The sequence below is a fragment of the Cuculus canorus genome, chromosome 1 (genome assembly GCF_017976375.1).
Source record: "Cuculus canorus isolate bCucCan1 chromosome 1, bCucCan1.pri, whole genome shotgun sequence".
Lineage (NCBI taxonomy): Eukaryota > Metazoa > Chordata > Aves > Cuculiformes > Cuculidae > Cuculus > Cuculus canorus.
In genome coordinates this window covers 111,331,757-111,349,781 of record NC_071401.1, presented here as the reverse complement: position 1 = coordinate 111,349,781, position 18,025 = coordinate 111,331,757, and the positions used below count along the sequence as shown (strand labels likewise).

General features: G+C 42.5%; 1 protein-coding gene across 1 annotated transcript in view; it reads left to right on the top strand.

Annotated features, from left to right (window-relative positions):
• The first annotated feature begins 4,433 nt into the window (after positions 1 to 4,433).
• The window catches only part of CRYBG3 (crystallin beta-gamma domain containing 3), a 94,773-nt gene continuing 81,181 nt past the window's right edge, over positions 4,434 to 18,025 (top strand). Inside the window, exon 1 of the mRNA XM_054080455.1 lies at positions 4,434 to 4,674. Coding sequence (XP_053936430.1) covers positions 4,568 to 4,674 — 107 coding nt within the window. The 5' untranslated portion in view covers positions 4,434 to 4,567. The remainder of the gene's footprint in view (positions 4,675 to 18,025) is intronic.

The window sequence follows — 18,025 nt, the reverse complement described above, 5'->3', positions numbered from 1 at the left end:
GGTTTTTTTTCATTTAATAGTTGTGCTAAAATGTGCTTGCAGGGAAAAATGTTTAGTTTGGTGGTTTTAGGACTACATTTCCCACCTACTTATGACTTTAATATATCAGACTTCTAAAACTGGGTGAGAGTGAAGGACTCTTCAGAAACCAGTATGATGGAAACATGCTTTTCAGTTTGGTATTCAGACAAAACAACAGATTTGACTCAAGATTTTAAAAACCCATATAAGGGAGGAACTTCGGAAAGCACAATTAAAATTTCACCATCTGCTCACTCTAAAACACCCTAAAGGGGAAGGGGGAGGTTTCCCTTCTGCACAACCATTATAATCTGAATTGCAGCAAAAAAATTAGTGGATATGAAATAGGCAGAGCACCCTCCTCTCTCGCATTCAACATACTGGTTCAAGTGAAACTGAGGAGGATGAACTACAAGAAAAATGTATTGAAAGCCTCAGCTTGACATTTTCCTTTTCTGTGCCATTGTTTCCCTCTGCAACTGTGTTTTAATGGTTTCTCAGTGCCTTTGGCAATGCAATATTACCTTGTATGGGCCACGTGTGAGTACTCTAATCTGAGGCGGAAAGGAACATGTTTCCCCCATCTGTTTTGGCTTGCATGTGTTGGTGCTGCTGTTAATGCTGACAGCTGTGTTAATATGCGAGACCACCTGCCACATGGTAGATACTGCATCTTTGGGTAAAAGCCTAACTTTTCTGCCTTTTTGGAAGGTATTAGATAGCTAAACTGGGTTTCTCGTTGGCAACACTGCTGGCAGTTCCCATTTTATTATTTTAAATGTGTCAAAAGTACTTACTTTTAAGTCACGTGGTACACAATTACTCCAGGGTACACAAAAGGAATAGGAATATCTAACCTGGGCCATGTCAATCATTTATATTGATATTTATATCTTTTATATTTACTACTTTGATTAGAATTTACTTATGTGCCTGTGGTAGAAATGCCATTTGGTACATTTCTGTGATTTCTTCTTTTAGATGCAGTGTAAAAAGTTGAAACAGATCTAAACACAAAATGTTACTGTTTGGGATTAGCATTTCTGATTAGGTTGGCTCTTTGTCCTTGGGCAAGCACAGCCCTGGTAATGCTTCATCCTACACTGTGGTGCCCCTCCAGGTGCCTTGCTCGTAAGAGTGTGGACAGATTTTGGATGCAGCTAGATGTTTGGCTGCCTCTGTCTCTGTGCGCAAACCACTCACCATATTATACTTAACTACATCCTGAGGTAGTTATGAGGATTAATTAATGCTTAAATGCTTTGAAGATACTGGATGCTTTATAAATGCTAATTATTATATTCAGATTTGCTACAGCTTAGGGATTAGATCTTACTTAAGCAATAGGTAGGGAAGCTGTGAGATGTACATGGCAAAGAAGAATTGAAAGTAATGAACCGTTGCTGAGAGCCTAAGCCTCCCTTGCAGCCTGTTTGTGCAGTCCCATTTAATTGCTTTTAATAAATTTTTATTAAAAATTTTATTTTTTTTTTATTTCCGGACTGTTCTATTGCTGCTGCTTTGCAGGTGGGCCTGGAATACCAACTTTATATCTACCTCCAGTTGCAGCCACAGCGGGCTGATGCTATTGCAGAGTGGTAAAGAGATATGAGCAAGGCTTTATGTATAGAGGGCCTGAATCAAGGTGAAAGAATGGAGAAGGGCCTTACAGGAAAAAAAAAAAAATAATAAAGTGAGCACTGGCACAAGTTGCCCAGACAGACTGTGAAGTCTCCATCCTTGGAGGTGTTCAAAAGATGTGGCCCTGGGCAACATGTTCCGGGAGGTCTTGCTTGAGCAAAAGCATTGGGCCAGGTGACCCTCTAAGGTCCCTCACAAACTCAGCCATTCTGTCATTCTGTGAGACGGCATGATGCAAAAAAAGCAGCTGATAAAGTGTGAGGTGCAGGCAGTCGCAAAGAACAGTAGAGATACTCATCGAGATGAGAAAGAAGAAAGTGTTATTCTGTATTTAAAATCCTAACATCAAGACTACTCTATTTTACCTGTAATTCACACTCAATAAATCATTTAAGGTTATGTGCATCACCTTTATAAAACAAGTATATTTGTCACAGAGTTGTTGCAAAGGTGAGGTTGTCTCTGTTGGTAGTTATAGTTAGATGTTAACTCAAGGGAGGCCATCCGTGGTCCTCAGAGGGAGCGTAATGAAGATTTCCTTATTAAAGAACAAAATAAAACCATACAAATAATAACAACAACAACAAAAAAAAACCCAAACACAAAGCAAACAAAAGACGAACACCTTTCTAGGAAGAAACCTTCTCAGAAGGTAGGAGAACCCTTCACTTGGGCTCAGGCCATGCTTGCTGATGACATCTCAGAGCGAGGGAGGGAGGTGAGGGGTGGAACAGCTGCACTGCTGCTGCCGTGTACCTTACTTTGATGCAGATCATAGAATCATGGAATCACTAGGTTGGAAAGGACCCACTGGATCATCGAGTCCAACCATTTGTAACACTCCCTAACCCATGCCCCTCAGCATCTCATCCACCTGTCCCTTAAACACCTCCCTGGGCAGCCTCTGCCAGTGCCCAATGACCCTTTCTGTGAAAATTTTTTCCTGATGTCCAGCCTGAACCTCCCCTGGCAGAGCTACAGGCCATTCCCCCTTGTCCTGTCCCCTGTCATTTGGGAGAAGAGGCCAGCTCCCTCCTCTCCACAACTTCCTTTCAGGTAGTTGTAGAGAGCAATAAGGTCTCCCCTCAGCCTCCTCTTCTCCAGGCTAAACAACCCCAGCTGCCTCAGCCACTCCTCATAAGACTTGTTCTCCAGCCCCCTCACCAGCTTTGTTGCTCTTCTCTGGACACGCTCCAGAGCCTCAACATCCTTCTTCTGGTGAGAGACCCAGAACTGAACACAGGATTTGAGGTGCAGTCTCACCGGTGCCGAGTACAGAGGGAGAATAACCTCCCTGGACCTGCTGGTCACACCGTTTCTGATACAAGTCAAGATGCCATTGGCCTTCTTGGCCACCTGGGCACACTGCTGGCTCATGTTCAGTCGGCTGTCAACCAACACCCCCAGGTCCTTCTCCTCCGTGCAGCTTTCTAGACACTCTTCCCCCAGTCTGTAGCGCTGCATAGGGTTGTTGTGCCCCAAGTGCAGGACCCGGCATTTGGCCTTGTTGAACCTCATGCCATTGGCCTCAGCCCAGCGGTCCAGCCTGTTCAGGTCCCTTTGCAGAGCCTCCCTACCCTCCAGCAGATCCACACTTCCACCCAGCTCAGTGTCATCCGCGATGTTTTACTGTGCTGTCCCACCAGGCACAGACGCTGTGTGGCAGCCAGGGGGTGCCTGTCCCAGGACAGAGGGAGGCTGCCTTTGCCTTCACAAACACGTGTGGTGTCTCAGAGCTCGCGCAAAGTGAAAAAACCGTAGCGTTGGTGTTTGGTGTCGGTCAGGAGGCGTGCGAATTCCCAACGCTGTCTGTCCTTCTCCTTACAGAGTTCATTTTCCCTTCTGATCTTTTTCTCTTTGCTCACGCTAATTATGCCGCGTTAGCTTAAAAAAAAAACACCCCAAAACAACTCTTCCTCCCCCTCCCCGGGAGGAGGTGGCAGGCTGTGGTTCTTCCCACTCTGCTCCCGCCGCTCCATGCTCTCTCCAGGGCAGGAGCCGCCACTCCAGCCGCTCCTGGATCGGCCCGCCGAGGAGAAGGACCCTGCTGGAGCACGGGGTGGGACACCTTCTCCTGCCCTGCCTGCTCCCCCCCCCCACCCCGCGAAGCCTCCTTCCCGCTGATACAAGTGGCTACTGTTACAAATAAGTGTACAATTCAGCTAAATTAGAGACAAGCTCATCCAAGTAATTGTAATTTTTTTGAAAGTTAGACAGTACGTCCCTCTGCCCGTGTGTTTTCTTTCAGTGTATTTTCAGATGCTTTTGATTATTTGATGATAACGCCCTGTGTTCAGTGCGGTCTGCGCTGAACAGATGTCTCTGCCCCTGCCATCCCCTCTCTTTGCAGCCTTTCCCCATCTCCAGTGCAAGGGCAGGCACAGATGCTCCAAAGCTCCAGGTCAGCAAGAGACTGGACTGCTGTGAAGTTCACGATAACATTAAAATGAGACCTTAGGAAGTAACAGAAGATGCGTAAGCTTTCTGGGAGAATTTATCCACCCATGGGCAGTGCCCCCTGTCCCAGCTCCTGCCTCTGCACACGATGGATGGAGATCGCTCCCTCGCCTTGCCCAGCCCTGATAAAGGCTGCTCGCTTCCTACGGCTCTAAAACGAGTCCCAAAACGAGTCCCAGAGCGTTGATTCCCGGCACTTTCGGTGTCGCCCCCATCCGCCGGCGGGAAGGGGCGGGCGGAGGCGGACCGGCGGCTCCGCCCCGGGGGCGAGCGGTTGCCGCCCCGCTGGAGGAGGAGGACAAGGGGAAGAAGAAGTAGGAGGAGGAGAAGTAGGAGGAGGGAGGTGTTTGCCGCCGCCGCCTCCCGCCGCCGCGGGGACCCGGTGCCGAGCGGCTGCCGTTCCCTCATCCCATCACTAGCTCATCCTAGCATCCCGTCTCCGGCGGAGATGTCTGGCGGGGGCAGCAGGCGCCGGAGCGGCTCTCCCTGGCATAGCACCTTCTCCCGGTTCTTCTCCAGGAGCTCCCCCGGCGAGGGGGCGGCAGCACCGGTCAGGTCGGTGCGGGGCCCACGCTGTGCCGGGACCGCGGCGGGACCCCAAGGAGTGCTCGGTGCTCGGGGAGCGGGAGGCTGCTGCTCGGGGGGAGCTGGGCACCGGGGGTGGCTGCTGGGCGACCAGAGGGAGCTGGGCGCCGGGGGTGGCCGGGAGGAGCCGGGGAGCGCGGTGTCAGCCCGGGGGCTGCCTGCGCTCCCGGCGTTGGTGCGGGCGTCTTTAACACCGCGGTGCCGAGCGAGGGATGCTCGGTGGGACCCGTCCCGCTTTCCCGGCGCTGCCGAAGTTCAGCTGGACTCGGTGGAGGGATGGAGCCCCGTGTGGAAAGCGGCTTTGCCCTAAACATGCGGCTTTGGGGCAGAGGAGCTGCTCCTGCCCCGGCGGAGGCTGCCGCAGCCGCTTGTTCGCAGCCCCTTCCTTGGAAACTGAAAGCAGAGACGGGTTTGGGGCTCTCGCTGGGTTTTTCTGTTCGGTTTTCACGCCTACGGTTTTATCTTTTTGGCTGTTGTAAACCAGATGCTAATGCAGCATAAATGTTAGCGATGGGCTTAATGCGATATAAATATTACTGGTGTGTTTAAGTCTCGATGCAAAATTCGTGGTTTGCAGAAACCTGATTATTAATAATTATACTTTTTTTTTAGTGCAGGGAGACTTTAAAAGATGAAAAGCTTTGGAAACTTCTTGTGTGTTTGTTCCTCTTCCTATTTTTCTTTTTTTTTTTTTTAAATTTCTGGTGGGTGATTTCGATGTGTACATAGGCACAGATAAAGTTTCCTTCTGTTTCTCACGCAGCCTTATTATTGGCCTTACTAATTAAGATATTTTTGTAAGTGGAAAGGTGCCAGATGGCCAGGCCTTATTTCCTTAGGTGTAGTATTTATTTTTTGCTTTCAACATGTTGGTTTTAATCTTTGAGTCATTCTTGATACTGCATAGGTTTGTGTTTAAACTGGCAGACAAGTTAAGTACAGCTTAATCGGATAGATAATGGGTATCACAGTTGTTCTTCCAGTGGCAATCTTCAGGATCTTGCTCTGCATGCTCTCAGCAATCATAGCAGAGCGTATTGCTGTCTTACACGGACCATCTTAAATGGGCTCATAAATACACCACGAAGATTTTTAACTTCAGGGGTTTTATTTTACTATAATCATTTGACACACCAGTACATCTGCAAGGATGAACACGAAACATCACTTTTTATTTCCAGAGGAAAAAAAATAAGGGGCAAGGGTGCTGAATCAGGGGCATCTTTACAGCTGTGAGAGTAGCCTGGCTGTTACGCTTGGCAGGGGTGGTTAAGGTGTGGGAGAAGGAAAAGGCTTGGATCTGCCTGAGGACCTGAAGAGGCAATAGGAGAGGTTTCATCGGACTCCTCCTTACCAGCTCCCTCCAACTGTGGTTCGGAGTAAACAAAAAATCATAGCGGTTGCCGTGGTAAGGAAGGAGGGTCATGCTAGTTCAGTGGTTTGTGCACTATACAGCCTATATGTAAGTAGCTCTCATGGTAGACCTGCTCCGCTTAACTTGGTGCTGGAATTTATTATCTTTATCTAAATCACGGTTTCATTTCCTGCAGCTAAGAGCTTTTCCTTTATTAGGAAGCCAGGGTAGTCCACATAGATATGAAAAGGCTCAAGCCTCTTGGCCTTGTTCTTGAACTCCTCAAACGGTTAGCTGGAGGGTGGCAGCTGTGATTCCTCGCTGGAGTGGAAACAAGCAAAAACCCTCCTGCTCCAAGGAGTCCAATTTGGTATGTTAAGGAGCTTTTTTTGTTGTGCTGGGTTGTGGTGTGGCGCGTTAGTCAGGAATGCTGACGTTCTCGTATCTGGTTTCCACTGGCAGCCTTTTTCACAGATTAGTATAATTGCATACATTAAACAGCACTGGATTGGGATGAGTGCCACAGGTTCACTCATCATGTTTATTTAGTGAGCTTGGCCGTGTAGAAAAATAGATCGTGGAAGAAAGCGGGGGGCACCAAGGCTGCTTTGTATGCTTATTGTTAAGGTGAGGAGTACATGAGGTGAGTCAGGGAATGAATCTTACATGAAGTGCCATGAGAATTGTGTGCACTGGGATAGTTAATTTCCTGTTCAAATTATAAATACGACAATATATCGGGACCAGATCAAATTTGAAATATATAGAAAGAAACTTTAGTATGGAGATGCTTTACCTAGCTTTGGGTTTCAATAAAGCAGAACGTCTAGGTAAAGTGGGCAGGAGAGGGAGCAGTGCACTGTATAGGGCAAAATACACCCTTGGTGTACCTGCACTGGCCTCTGGAGACACACATCATGTTTAATGCTGGGGCAGAACACGATAGATAGTTTCCTGCATTTTAAAAATGTGCAGAAATACGTCTGTGTCCAAAAATCCTTCACCATCTGCTCCAGCAAGTTAGACAGTAGCGGATGGATGGAAGCTTCCAACTTTCCTTCCCCAGCCCCACAGCTGCCCCCTCAGTGCTGCAGGTTACAGTGTTCTTGCATATTCTTGCTCCAAGCACTGTGTTCAGACTTGGCTTTAAAATACCAAAACCTAAAGCCACTGTGTTTCTGCTTTAAAATAGGAGGAAAGGGAGGAAGGAATTGCCCTGTTTGTTAATCAGTGTCTTAGACTCCTCTGAGAACCTCATTTGATGAAGAGCTTGTGTTAATAACGTGCCCTTACAGCAGTTTGTAGTTCTGATGAGCATGAGAATTGCTGGAGGCTTGCTTGCTTGTGGAAAAAATAACCCAGCACATTAGTTGCAAGTTTCATGGCAGTGAAAAGTACAGCGAGTGTGTTAAGGGCTTACTTGGCTTTTACATAAAATGCAGACAAATCTGAGATTTCTCCCACCAAGTGCTTGCCTGCATAAGTGTGTTCTTCAGAGTTGGGGCTGCTTTCAACGAGGGCTTCGGTGCTTTTCATGAGTCGCGGTCTTTATCTTTAACTTCCATCAAAGGCAGTCATTATGCTCTACTCAGCTATTTGCTATTTTCAATAATAAAACATTGATTATTTGTTATAGCAGTGTTTGTCCTGGAGCAGTCATTAAATCCCCAGGGTGAAAAAGATTCCACTGAATTTTCACTGTGCTAATGGAAGTCTGATTTTTTTTTTTTTTTTTGAAACATATTTCTTTAGTCGATATGGATGAAGAGATAGCTTTTACACTGTAAGCCAATCCACTGTGGTTTCTTGCAGAAATATGCTGCTTCCATGGCTGAGCAATTGTTGTGTTGCAAATAAATGTGACCTTTCAGGTCATGTTAGATGCTGCCAAGGCAGTGTGGCACTTTTCACAGATCGCTTTAACCCAGCGCTACCACCAAGATCTCCTTTAAACTGTGGATGTGTAGTAAAACACAGTTGTTCTGCATATTCTTTAGTAGATTCACTTCAGGTTTATCTTTTTACCTCCCAAGTGTGATTAGTTGGTCAGTCAAATAACTACCAATGCAATGGGCTTTTACTGGGTTAGTCGAGATATTTCTTCTGCATCGCTGAGGTGCACCAGTGACATCAAATGGGGAAGAGAAAACTTTTATTTGGTTTTAGAGGGCTTTTTCTCAGGCTGAGATGATTGTTCCGTTCATCCATTAGTTTCTAACTAAGAGCTTTCATGATGGAAGAACTTTGTTTATTCTGCCTAAAGAGAGATTAGAGAGTCTCATTCTTCCTCTGGCACTGCCAGTCATTGTTCCTGTTTACAAAGCACATGTATTTTTGTAGTTGTGAAAACTGTGCATTTGAGGACTGCTGGGATTTGATTGAAAAAGCGGTAATGGATTTCAGACTTATTTCTTCTGAAGTTACTACCTCCTGGCTGGTTTTGATTCAGACACCATTAGCATCTTTGAAGAAATCCACTGTTTGCTGGAAAAAATCAGCCTCTGCTTTCTAATAAAAGATCTTTTCCTTTCAAAAGGCAGAGCAGAACTGTTGCCATTGTTGTTAAATTTTAACTCGTTTGTGAGTGTGCATCAGGGAGGGTGGTTTGTGAAACCAGCAAGAGGAATACTCCAGTTGTTAGAAGTCAAATTAGACTTAACCTAAGCTGGATGCATTATGAAAAAAATCTGTTCATTTGTTAATTTGGGTGGATTTTTTTTGTTTCTTTCTGCTTCCTGGATTTTTCTATTATACCTTCTATTGCAGGATAGTTCAAAATAGTAGTAAAGGCCCTGATTCAGCAGAGTTCCAAAGCGTTTGCCTATAATTAAACAGGTAAATAGTTCTGTGTGCCATAGTGGGACTACTAGAATTAGGCACATACCTAGATGTCTCATGGGGCTGAGACCACAAGGAGCAAGCCCAGCACCTGGCCGTGTACGTGTGAGACATTTCCTAAAGGAAATGTTACTAGAATATTAATTATAATCGTAGCACTCCTTGGAAGAAACAAAGCAACATTCTTTTTTCCCTGCTAGTTTAAATCTTAACAGCATTGTCTCCTTTCCAATTATTGGCATAAGCGCTAGAGTTAGTACAAAAATATTTCCAAAACAGCTTTAACTTTTAACTGTTCCAAAACAGTTTTAAGGAACAGTTTTGCAAAGATGAAAACTGCTCAGTCTTCTCCTTGGATGAAGACTTTCCCCCCCCCCCCCCCCCCCCCCCCCCCCCCCCCCCCCCCCCCCCACAGGTGGGGAAAAAAAGCAAAATTCAGAGACATGTTACTGTGGGAATTGTATTTCTGATTCTTAAAAGGGTGGTAACCCAACTGCTGTTCTTATTTTCTGAAGGTTTTTCAGATTTCATACGTCTCAATTAGTTTGCACTACCAGATAGCTGCACGGCACTAAGTTGCTTAAGCTTTCCAGGGGGTATTAATACACCTATTTTTCTGATATTTTAATTTCTAAAATAATTTTTATAGATTCTAAAGACCTTTACAGTATTGCTTATGAAGACTCTTAAGATCAGAAGCATGGGTTTCCTTAGTAGCTTCGCTTTCTCATTTCAATTTTGCAACACAAAATATAGTCGCTGTGTTATTAAAGTGATTTCACGACATGCCTTATTTTGAAGTGATGTCTTGGTTTTCTGAATATTCCAGGGTTTCTTAGTTTGCTAAAATATTTTACTAAAGGCAGTATATCTGCTGAAGCAGTTTGAAGGTCCTGGGGCCTGAGTGTATGAACACTGCGTGGACCTGAGCTTCACCTATGGACAGAGTCGTGTAGGGAAAAATTCAGGAAGAAGTATTTCTTGTGAGCACATGAAGAGCAAATGCAGAAAGAATTCCAGTGACGACAGGCTTTTTTTTTTTTTTTTTCTTTTTAATCATCAATTAAATGGTACAAATTTAGACATCAAATTTGTTTTGGTTGAATGGAAAATGTATGTTTTCAACACACCAGGGAACCTTAATAATGACTGGAAAACATCTGTAGGATACTTCGCAATGCATATTTTGTGAGCAAAAAATGGGAGAACTGGAGAATTATTTTCTCGTGTTTAACTTGTAGCCTTATGTGCCTCTACCAATAGTTGTCTTGCTCCAGCCTGACTGGAAGAGCTCACTGCCTTTTGCTGGTGACACCAGCCTCCTGCTGTTAATTTCCAGAGTGATTTTTCTGAATGACATCTTTAAAAAATTCTGTTATGCTCTGTTTATCAAGAGGACAGCAGTTGCTGCTGCTTTAAAGCTTTCAAGGATTATTATTTTTTTTTAATATCTCCTATTTTCATGTCATTGTTAAGTGCCATCGTTGATCCCCAACGCTGCAAGCATGCCATTTGAGAACAATTGTGTAATGGACTGTCTGTTCTATCTCTAATAACTCAATGATTTTAACCTTAAGAAACTTAAATGGTTTATAAATCTGTTTCTGATATTATGCTAAGGTTGTGTGCTAGTGACCAGTAACATATTTATTTCGTAAGAATATTGGAAACTTTTATCTAACTGATCAAACTGGCAAATATGGAGCAGATTCTACATTAATGTTGGTTACTATGCTTGACAGATGCCAGAAGAAAAGCTTTTTGTAATCTGGTATAATCCTACTGCCCAATGTTGAAGTAGGCTCTACTCAGAGACATTTATATTTCTTTTCTATAGCCTCTATACGGCTGTTTAATTTCCTCACAGGCAAAACAGATTAAGTTATTCAGCAGGGGTGATCATGGGCATTGTACTTACTTCACTTAGTTCTAGCCCTTAAACTTAAAGGTTAAGTTTAAAGACATGGTTTGGTTCTTGCATTTTTCATGTAAATTTTCATGGCATACCTGTGATTTGTCATTTTTATTTTCCATGATATTTTTAGTTGCTTATTGAAAGAGGATTAAAAAAAAAAATCTCTTCCTCTTATACCAACACACTCCGTGTAGCTCACATGGTCTCTGTGACACAGCACTGCTAATGCAGAATGTGAAGCTGACCTAGCTTTGCTACACAAGCAAAGAACAACATATAAATAAGCAGCATAAACAGGTCTGAGAGGAAAAACAGTTTCAATTAAAACAATCTAAATTGCTTAATGTCTGTAATCAAACCAGTTTCAAAGTGGGATAGTTTAATTGAATGTAATACATTATGTTCTATCCCAACACTTAAATTATATCAGCTGATTGTAACACTTCACTTGCTTACGTTCTTGCTGCCGACTCTTCCTCCTGGCTTCGTTTTTCTCGTTTCTTACCTTTCTCTGCTGCTCTCTGTCCTTTCCCTCCACTTCCCTTGGTATGTGTTTTAAATGAAATAGCAGGTTTGGTTTCCTCTGACTCTCTAATCTTGAACTCGCTAACTTTTTTTTTATAATTTCCTTTTATCTTAATGTCTTTTCTGCTCCTGCCCTATGTGTGTGGCCTAAGCTTAAGCACGGAAGTAGGAGCCAGAAACTTCACATTCAAATTTCTGTGACAGCACTCCCTCTCTCTTTACGACAAGCCCTAAGAGCCTTGCCAGAGACTAGGGGAAGACTTTGTTGCTGCTCCTACTATTTGGCTTCCCTTGGAACAGCGTTAGCCTCAGGAGTCTTGTTGAGAAGTTGGGCAAAATTTTTCATTCTGAAGCTTTTCAGAAAGTGTAGTATTCTGCTTGGTGAGAGGCAGAAAACAGAGGAAAGAGCTATTTATTCACTACTATTTTCTGTTAAAATGCTATCTTCTTTATTTTCTGTTAAAATAATGCATTTTAACTCTCATTTGATACAGAAAGCTGGTTTTAGGAGGCTTCATTGATTTCCTCACAAATTTGAGACTCATCTTGTTGCTGCTGGCATTTACAGTAATGTTTTCCTTTCGATTCATTTAACAAATGTTTAATGTACCCTTGTTCAATACGTAAAGCATGCCAACAAAAGTTTGACTCTTAGGAAATTACCTGACTTCTCTTTGTTGTTCAGGTTCTGATATTTCCCCTGGTCACACAGTACACAAATGGCTTCACAGGTGTGATGTTAATCTCTAGAGTAAGGTGTTGCTATTTCACTTTTAAGTCTATTATATTTGGTTGGATTAAAGGGGAAGGATTGAAAAGTTGATTTACCAAGGCTTCCAGATGAGCTGAGATGTTAATAAATACAAAGTTGATACTAACATCACTGGAGGATGGGAACTGTCAAACTTTGTTTATGAGATTACAGGTTCAGCTGACAAACTGCTGAAATAGTATCCTCGGGCTCTTTAAAGCACCTGACTTGGTTCTGATGGTCCAATTAAAATATTTGCAAGTGTAATGGCAATGGGCTAAAAATTGACATAGGGAGGAATATAGAAAGACCAGATGTGGAAAATAACTTTCACCTGTATGTATTTAAAGGAAATTAAAAGGACATATTTTTTAATCAATTTATTCACTGTCTTCACAAATAATTTGAAAGAAGACAAAACTGTAGCATGTGAAGTTTGTAGATCACTAGAGTGAAATGTATGGGAATCACCTTGTAGGTAACAACATTACAAGCAGATTGAGTTGTCATGATTGACAATCAGCTGAACATGAGCTGCCAAAGTGAAATTGTGGCTCAGAGAGAATATGTGACTCTTGGATATGTAACGAAGTACATGTATCCTGTGGATGAACTTTATGTACTGGAATACTGAGTCTAGTTGCAATGTCTAGAACGTATTATGACAAACTAGAAAGGACTCCGAGAAGAGCTCTGGAAAATTTGGTATCTGGAAGACCTTCCTCACAGAATAAAATTAAGTAGCTGAATGGTGTTTAGCTCATCTAGGAGAAGGTTTTGAAGTGACAGGGTTACAGTTTGAGAAATGGCTCTGCCTCAAGGTATGTGACTTCAAGGGAAATGAGAGTAAAGTGCTTTGTGTTGTAGCAGACCCATGACTTGAAGAGGATATTTGAACCCAAGGCATTTGTAATTTGTCCCACGTAGGTGTTGGTTGATCCCATGGCTGAGAGATGAGGCTTGACAAAGCAAACCTGTAAGCCTAATTTTAAGTAGTGACTTTAGTAGTCTTACATGGAAAAGTCTTGTTTACAAATGTCATAGATTTTTACATTGCTTGATGTTTTTTTAATTGGAACTTTTATCTTTGGGTCAGTTGTCTCCCTTGTTGAAATTTCATAGTCTAAATTATTCAAAAGGCCAGCTTGAGTAATCATAGGGGTCTGTATGGCAAGTAGGGGAACAGGTAAATATAGAAAAACTGTCACTCAAAAAGCCTGAATTTCTAGCAGGCTTTTAAAATTACTGCTTGGAAGCTGAAGCAGACAAGAAGCAAACACTAGCTAACTTATGGCTCTTTGCAGGTGTATAATAAAAGTTCCATAACTACTACTGGTCTCTCAATGTGGTTTGAGTATCCCTGAAATGACTTCATGAAGGTTTTGGTCTTGCACATCTCTGTTTGATAGTGTTATTAGACTTGTGGTTTTCTGCTCATTGACATTCTTCAGGAACACTCTTGCACAGGTGGATTTTAAAATACTAGGTGATCAGATCCATGTTAGCAATCTCTCTGTTCCTCTGCTGAAATACCCTGCTGGAAGTTCACCACGGAATGTGTCGCTGTGTTGGCACTGAGTAAGTTTGGAAAGAAGTCATGGTATTGAAACCGAATGAAGTGTTACTTCCCAGAGAGGAGCATTAGTTTTGCTCAGAGAGAGAGAGAAAAGGCAGGGGTAGGGAACTGGCATTTCATCCCAGAATGCTGAAGTAAAGAAATTAGGAAGAAAGGAATCCTAAAAATGACTATAGTGTAAGCAAGGACTCCAGTGGAGAGTGAATTGTATCAACAATCCCAAAACCACAATGTCTTGAGAAAAACTGTGATGTCACAAGTGATATAATAAAAACTGGATAGACAGCTGCATGCATAGGTCAAGCTTATCTTATTAAGCATTAGGTCACTAAAGGCAAATGTAGAATCTTTTTGCCTCTTGGCACCCTGGAGTATCTTTCAGGTTAAGCATTGCTTGTTCTCTTGCCATTAAAAGTCAACACATGAAATGGCTAAATGGTTTTTGAGTTAATTTGAAGAGAAGACCACTTGAAAACAAATAATGCTAGCCTAATGCAGTGTCAAAGAGGGTTTGACACTTCAGGGAGCCATCTGTCCCTGAAGAGAAAGATAGATAGGCAAGTGCTGTATCATTTTTCTGTCTTGCTAACGTCTGGACTGCATGAGCAGTAAATGCCGGAGCTGCTGCATTGGAAGAGGCCTTGCTTCTAAGCGGTGGGAGAAAGAGGGAGGGTTCACATCCGTAAGTGCTGTCCAAGTTGAGCTTTAGCCAGCTGTCCATGTTTACTTACAAGGCCGCCCATTAATTTCCCCCTTCCCAAACAGCAACCGGCAGTCTGTACCTTCTCTGTGTACAAGGAACCGAAAATGTCACAGTGGTTGGTTCTACTTTAGTGAGCTCTGTGTCTGTCAGTCTTATCAAACCTTGCATGTCTGTACTTTATTGCACTCGCATGCTGCCAGTAGCTTCTTTTATTTTTTTATCTGACACACCACATTCAGTCTGCTGTGTGCATAGCATGGGTGGGGTAGATTAATAAAGGAAGAAGGGGGATGGGCTTTTAATTTGCAAGTTCCTAGGGATTGTTATGAAGGATGAGAAAGGAGGAAGCAGACTTCTCACACCACACAGAGATGCTATGAGGGCCTTTTGAAGAGGTGATTGTTTGTAATTGTCTTGTTCTGGATTTAGAGGCACTTCGAAAAGATCTAGCAAACCATGTACTTAAACTCAATCCATTGAATTGATTATTTTTTACTTGACTGTAATCCCTTATGTATATTAACTAACCTGAGTTTGACTACTTCTGCTTATAAGTGTCTACTTTTTGTGTGAGCAACAACACAATATATAAGCATTTATCTCCCACATAAGAATCTCTTAACCTCTCCTGCGTAAGTGTCGTGATTAAAAACTTGGACCACAAATCTGCTTCTGACTCAGACATCACCTGTCTAAGTATTACTGAAAGGTCTAAACAGTTTTTTCAGCAACAAAGGAACAGAAAGCATTAGAAAATCACACAAAGAAAGCTTCAAGCAGAAGGTATAGAGTGGGGTCTTTTGTAACTTGTTCAGTCTTGATTATTTAAAGAATAGTAGTGATGCTAATCAGGTTAGGCATGCTGGCAAGGCAGTAGTGAAGAGCAGCAAGACAGTCAAGGAGAAGAGATCCCTCTACCTTCACTGAGGATTAACCTATCCACGTTGGTTGTAAGAGAAAGGAGAATATCTGGCAGAAATAGCAGCAGGAAAGCGGTAGATTACATTTTTGAGAAGCAGTTGAGAGGCTTGACTTCTAGTCTTAATTTTGTCAGTGTCTTTATTACTCAGGGCATTATTTAATAGTTCTACGATTTTTTCTTAATCTATAAAATGAAAGCAATATCTGCTTAAATGTGTAAACAAATGGTCGTGACAATTTGTAAATGACTGCTTGCATAGTTAAGAAGCCTGTGGAAGCAAGTTGGCAGGGCAGTGATGTTTTCTGTCTTCCTTACGGTTGTACGTTGCTCTTTCAGATCCCAAAAGCAAGTATAAAGTAGATTGAAAACTTGGGTTAGTAGAGTCGTGTTGTGGGGTATATAATGTAACAACAGCAGTTTGTGAAACATAGAATTCAAGACTCATGAGATTCATCTTCCTAATTTAACAAGTGTTGAAATGTGCTCCAAGAGCTTTCTAGCTGATCCGACAAAGCCATGTGGGTGGTTAAGAACAAGCCTAGCTTTAGCTGTGCTGAACTAGAGATAGCATGCTCAGTACTTGCCATGGCAAAGCACTCCAAAAGTGCTGCACTCTGGATAAGCTTAAGGCAAGGATGCAACTCCATGGAGCAGAACTTTAATAATATAGATGTAGTCCAAATGGGGTGGATGGAATCCTTAGGTCACAGTGAGCCTGTGTATTCTACGGGTCTGTTGTTTTCAGTATAAGCAAAGGCAAAAGAATTCAGTGGCATAATGTCATGTAGCTATCAAGTCAACATTTGTAACAGTTTTTAGTTGCAAAGATTGTCCTGTAGGAAAGAAATATGTATATATAAACCCCCTTAGAATACAGTTTTCTTGGAAGTATAACATATAGTCACTAATAATAGGCTAGCATGGACATATAAAAAAATTAAAGAATGGGTAATTTTTAGCATATATATGAAATGTATTGCATATCTCCCAAGAACTAATTTTGATAGTGAATGCCATAGCTCTATAACTGCGTTCACTGCATCTCTGAATATAGATTCGTATGAACACCATGGGCTAACATTGCAACATAAGAATATGTGTGGCATTTAGCTTCAGCATGTTTGTTTGTTTGTTTGTTTGTTTGTTTTAACAGGGAGCATAGGGTTGTGTCTGGGCCTAAAACTTTACTGTTTTATTTACCTCTTCAGAGAATTTGTGGGGAAAATACTGTGCAGTGTTCCAAAATTTGTGGGTAGTGACTGTTATGTAATTGATGCAATGATGAGAGGTGAGAAAAGCCCTAAGAACTGTAGGGGGTTGGTAATGGGACGTGGTAAGCTGCATCATTGGAGCCCAATGAGCAGTATGCAGCCTGTTCTCCAGTCCCAAGTACCAACTGTAGCACCAGCTAGAGTGTCTGTGGTGATTAGGCTGTAAAAGGTAATCTTGACCCTTTGGGGAAAACAAACAAATTTTATTCTAAACAATCCAAGAGGCCTTGTTCCAGCAAAGTGAGCTTCTGTGCTGTAAACTCCATTCATTCAGCGTGAGTCATTTGGTTTCAGTCAAAGATCCCTTCAAAACTGAGTCCTGGCTAAGGTCAGAAGAGGTTTGCAAAAAGAAACTTTAGTGGTGAAGCAAGCTGCAGCGTTGTGTGGTTGCTTGTTCCTGCCTGTTCAGTGGCATTCTTTGCCCCCTTCATTTGTGCTGGTACAAATCACTGCACTGTAAACTGGATCACGGGCTGAGTTTTTCCTGATGGAAATTTCTGATCCTCCCCTCTCACCCATGGCCGTGCTGAGAGTCCTGCTTGGCTAAGTCAAGGGTGAGAGGAGATAGCTGAGGTTGAGGCAGAAGGCGTGGAAATCTCTTAAGCTGGTTCTGCTGACAAAGTCAGCATGCTGAGGAACTACACCCTAAAGCAAAAGGTTCAGGAATGCAGAAATGCTAGAATATAAACCATGAAAGGGTGTGGGGAATTGCTTCCAGGTTTAGGTTTATTTTTATGCTGCAAAGTAAAGTCATGATTTTTTTTTTTTTTTTTGACTTGTTGATTTTAAGATGCTTATCTGCTGAACTGCATTCTTTCAGTTTTGGTATGTACACTATGGAATTTCTTAGTGATCTGTCCAAGCCTGGCTAGCTATTAGAATGTAATATAGGCGCATATTTTAAATGCAAACAAGTGGGAGGAAAGTGAAAAAAAAATCAGGGAAAACATGATGTAAAGGGAAGAATATGAACGCAACAAAGTGATAAAAGAATAAGACACTGGTGATCTGCGCTGGCAATACTTAACAAAAGCAAGGATCTCATTTGCAATCTGCAGACCAGTTTTATAAAGAGTGATATCCTGAAGCCAGGAAGAATGTCTGGTGAAGATCAACCTCCTTATTCTGTTCTTAAGTACAGGGAATTCCTGTTCATGTCAAGTGTATTGGCATCAGGGAAAGCTATTTAGATCTGAGAAGAGTGTTTTTTTTGTTAAAGAAACTAGAAGGGAGAAAATAGGTTATATACTGAGAAGCACTTTTCTTGGTGTGCCAGATTGCCCCGAAGTGGTTGTGACATCTCCCTCATGAAACACATTAGCAGAAGAAGAAATTAATAGGATAGAATATTAATTCATCTACTCTGTCTTACAGGAAGGCAAAGAACAGCTAAGACTTTGTCTTATGCTCTCCCTGAAAAAGCATCTTTGTGTTTATGAATGCATTATGAAAGATTACCTGAGGTG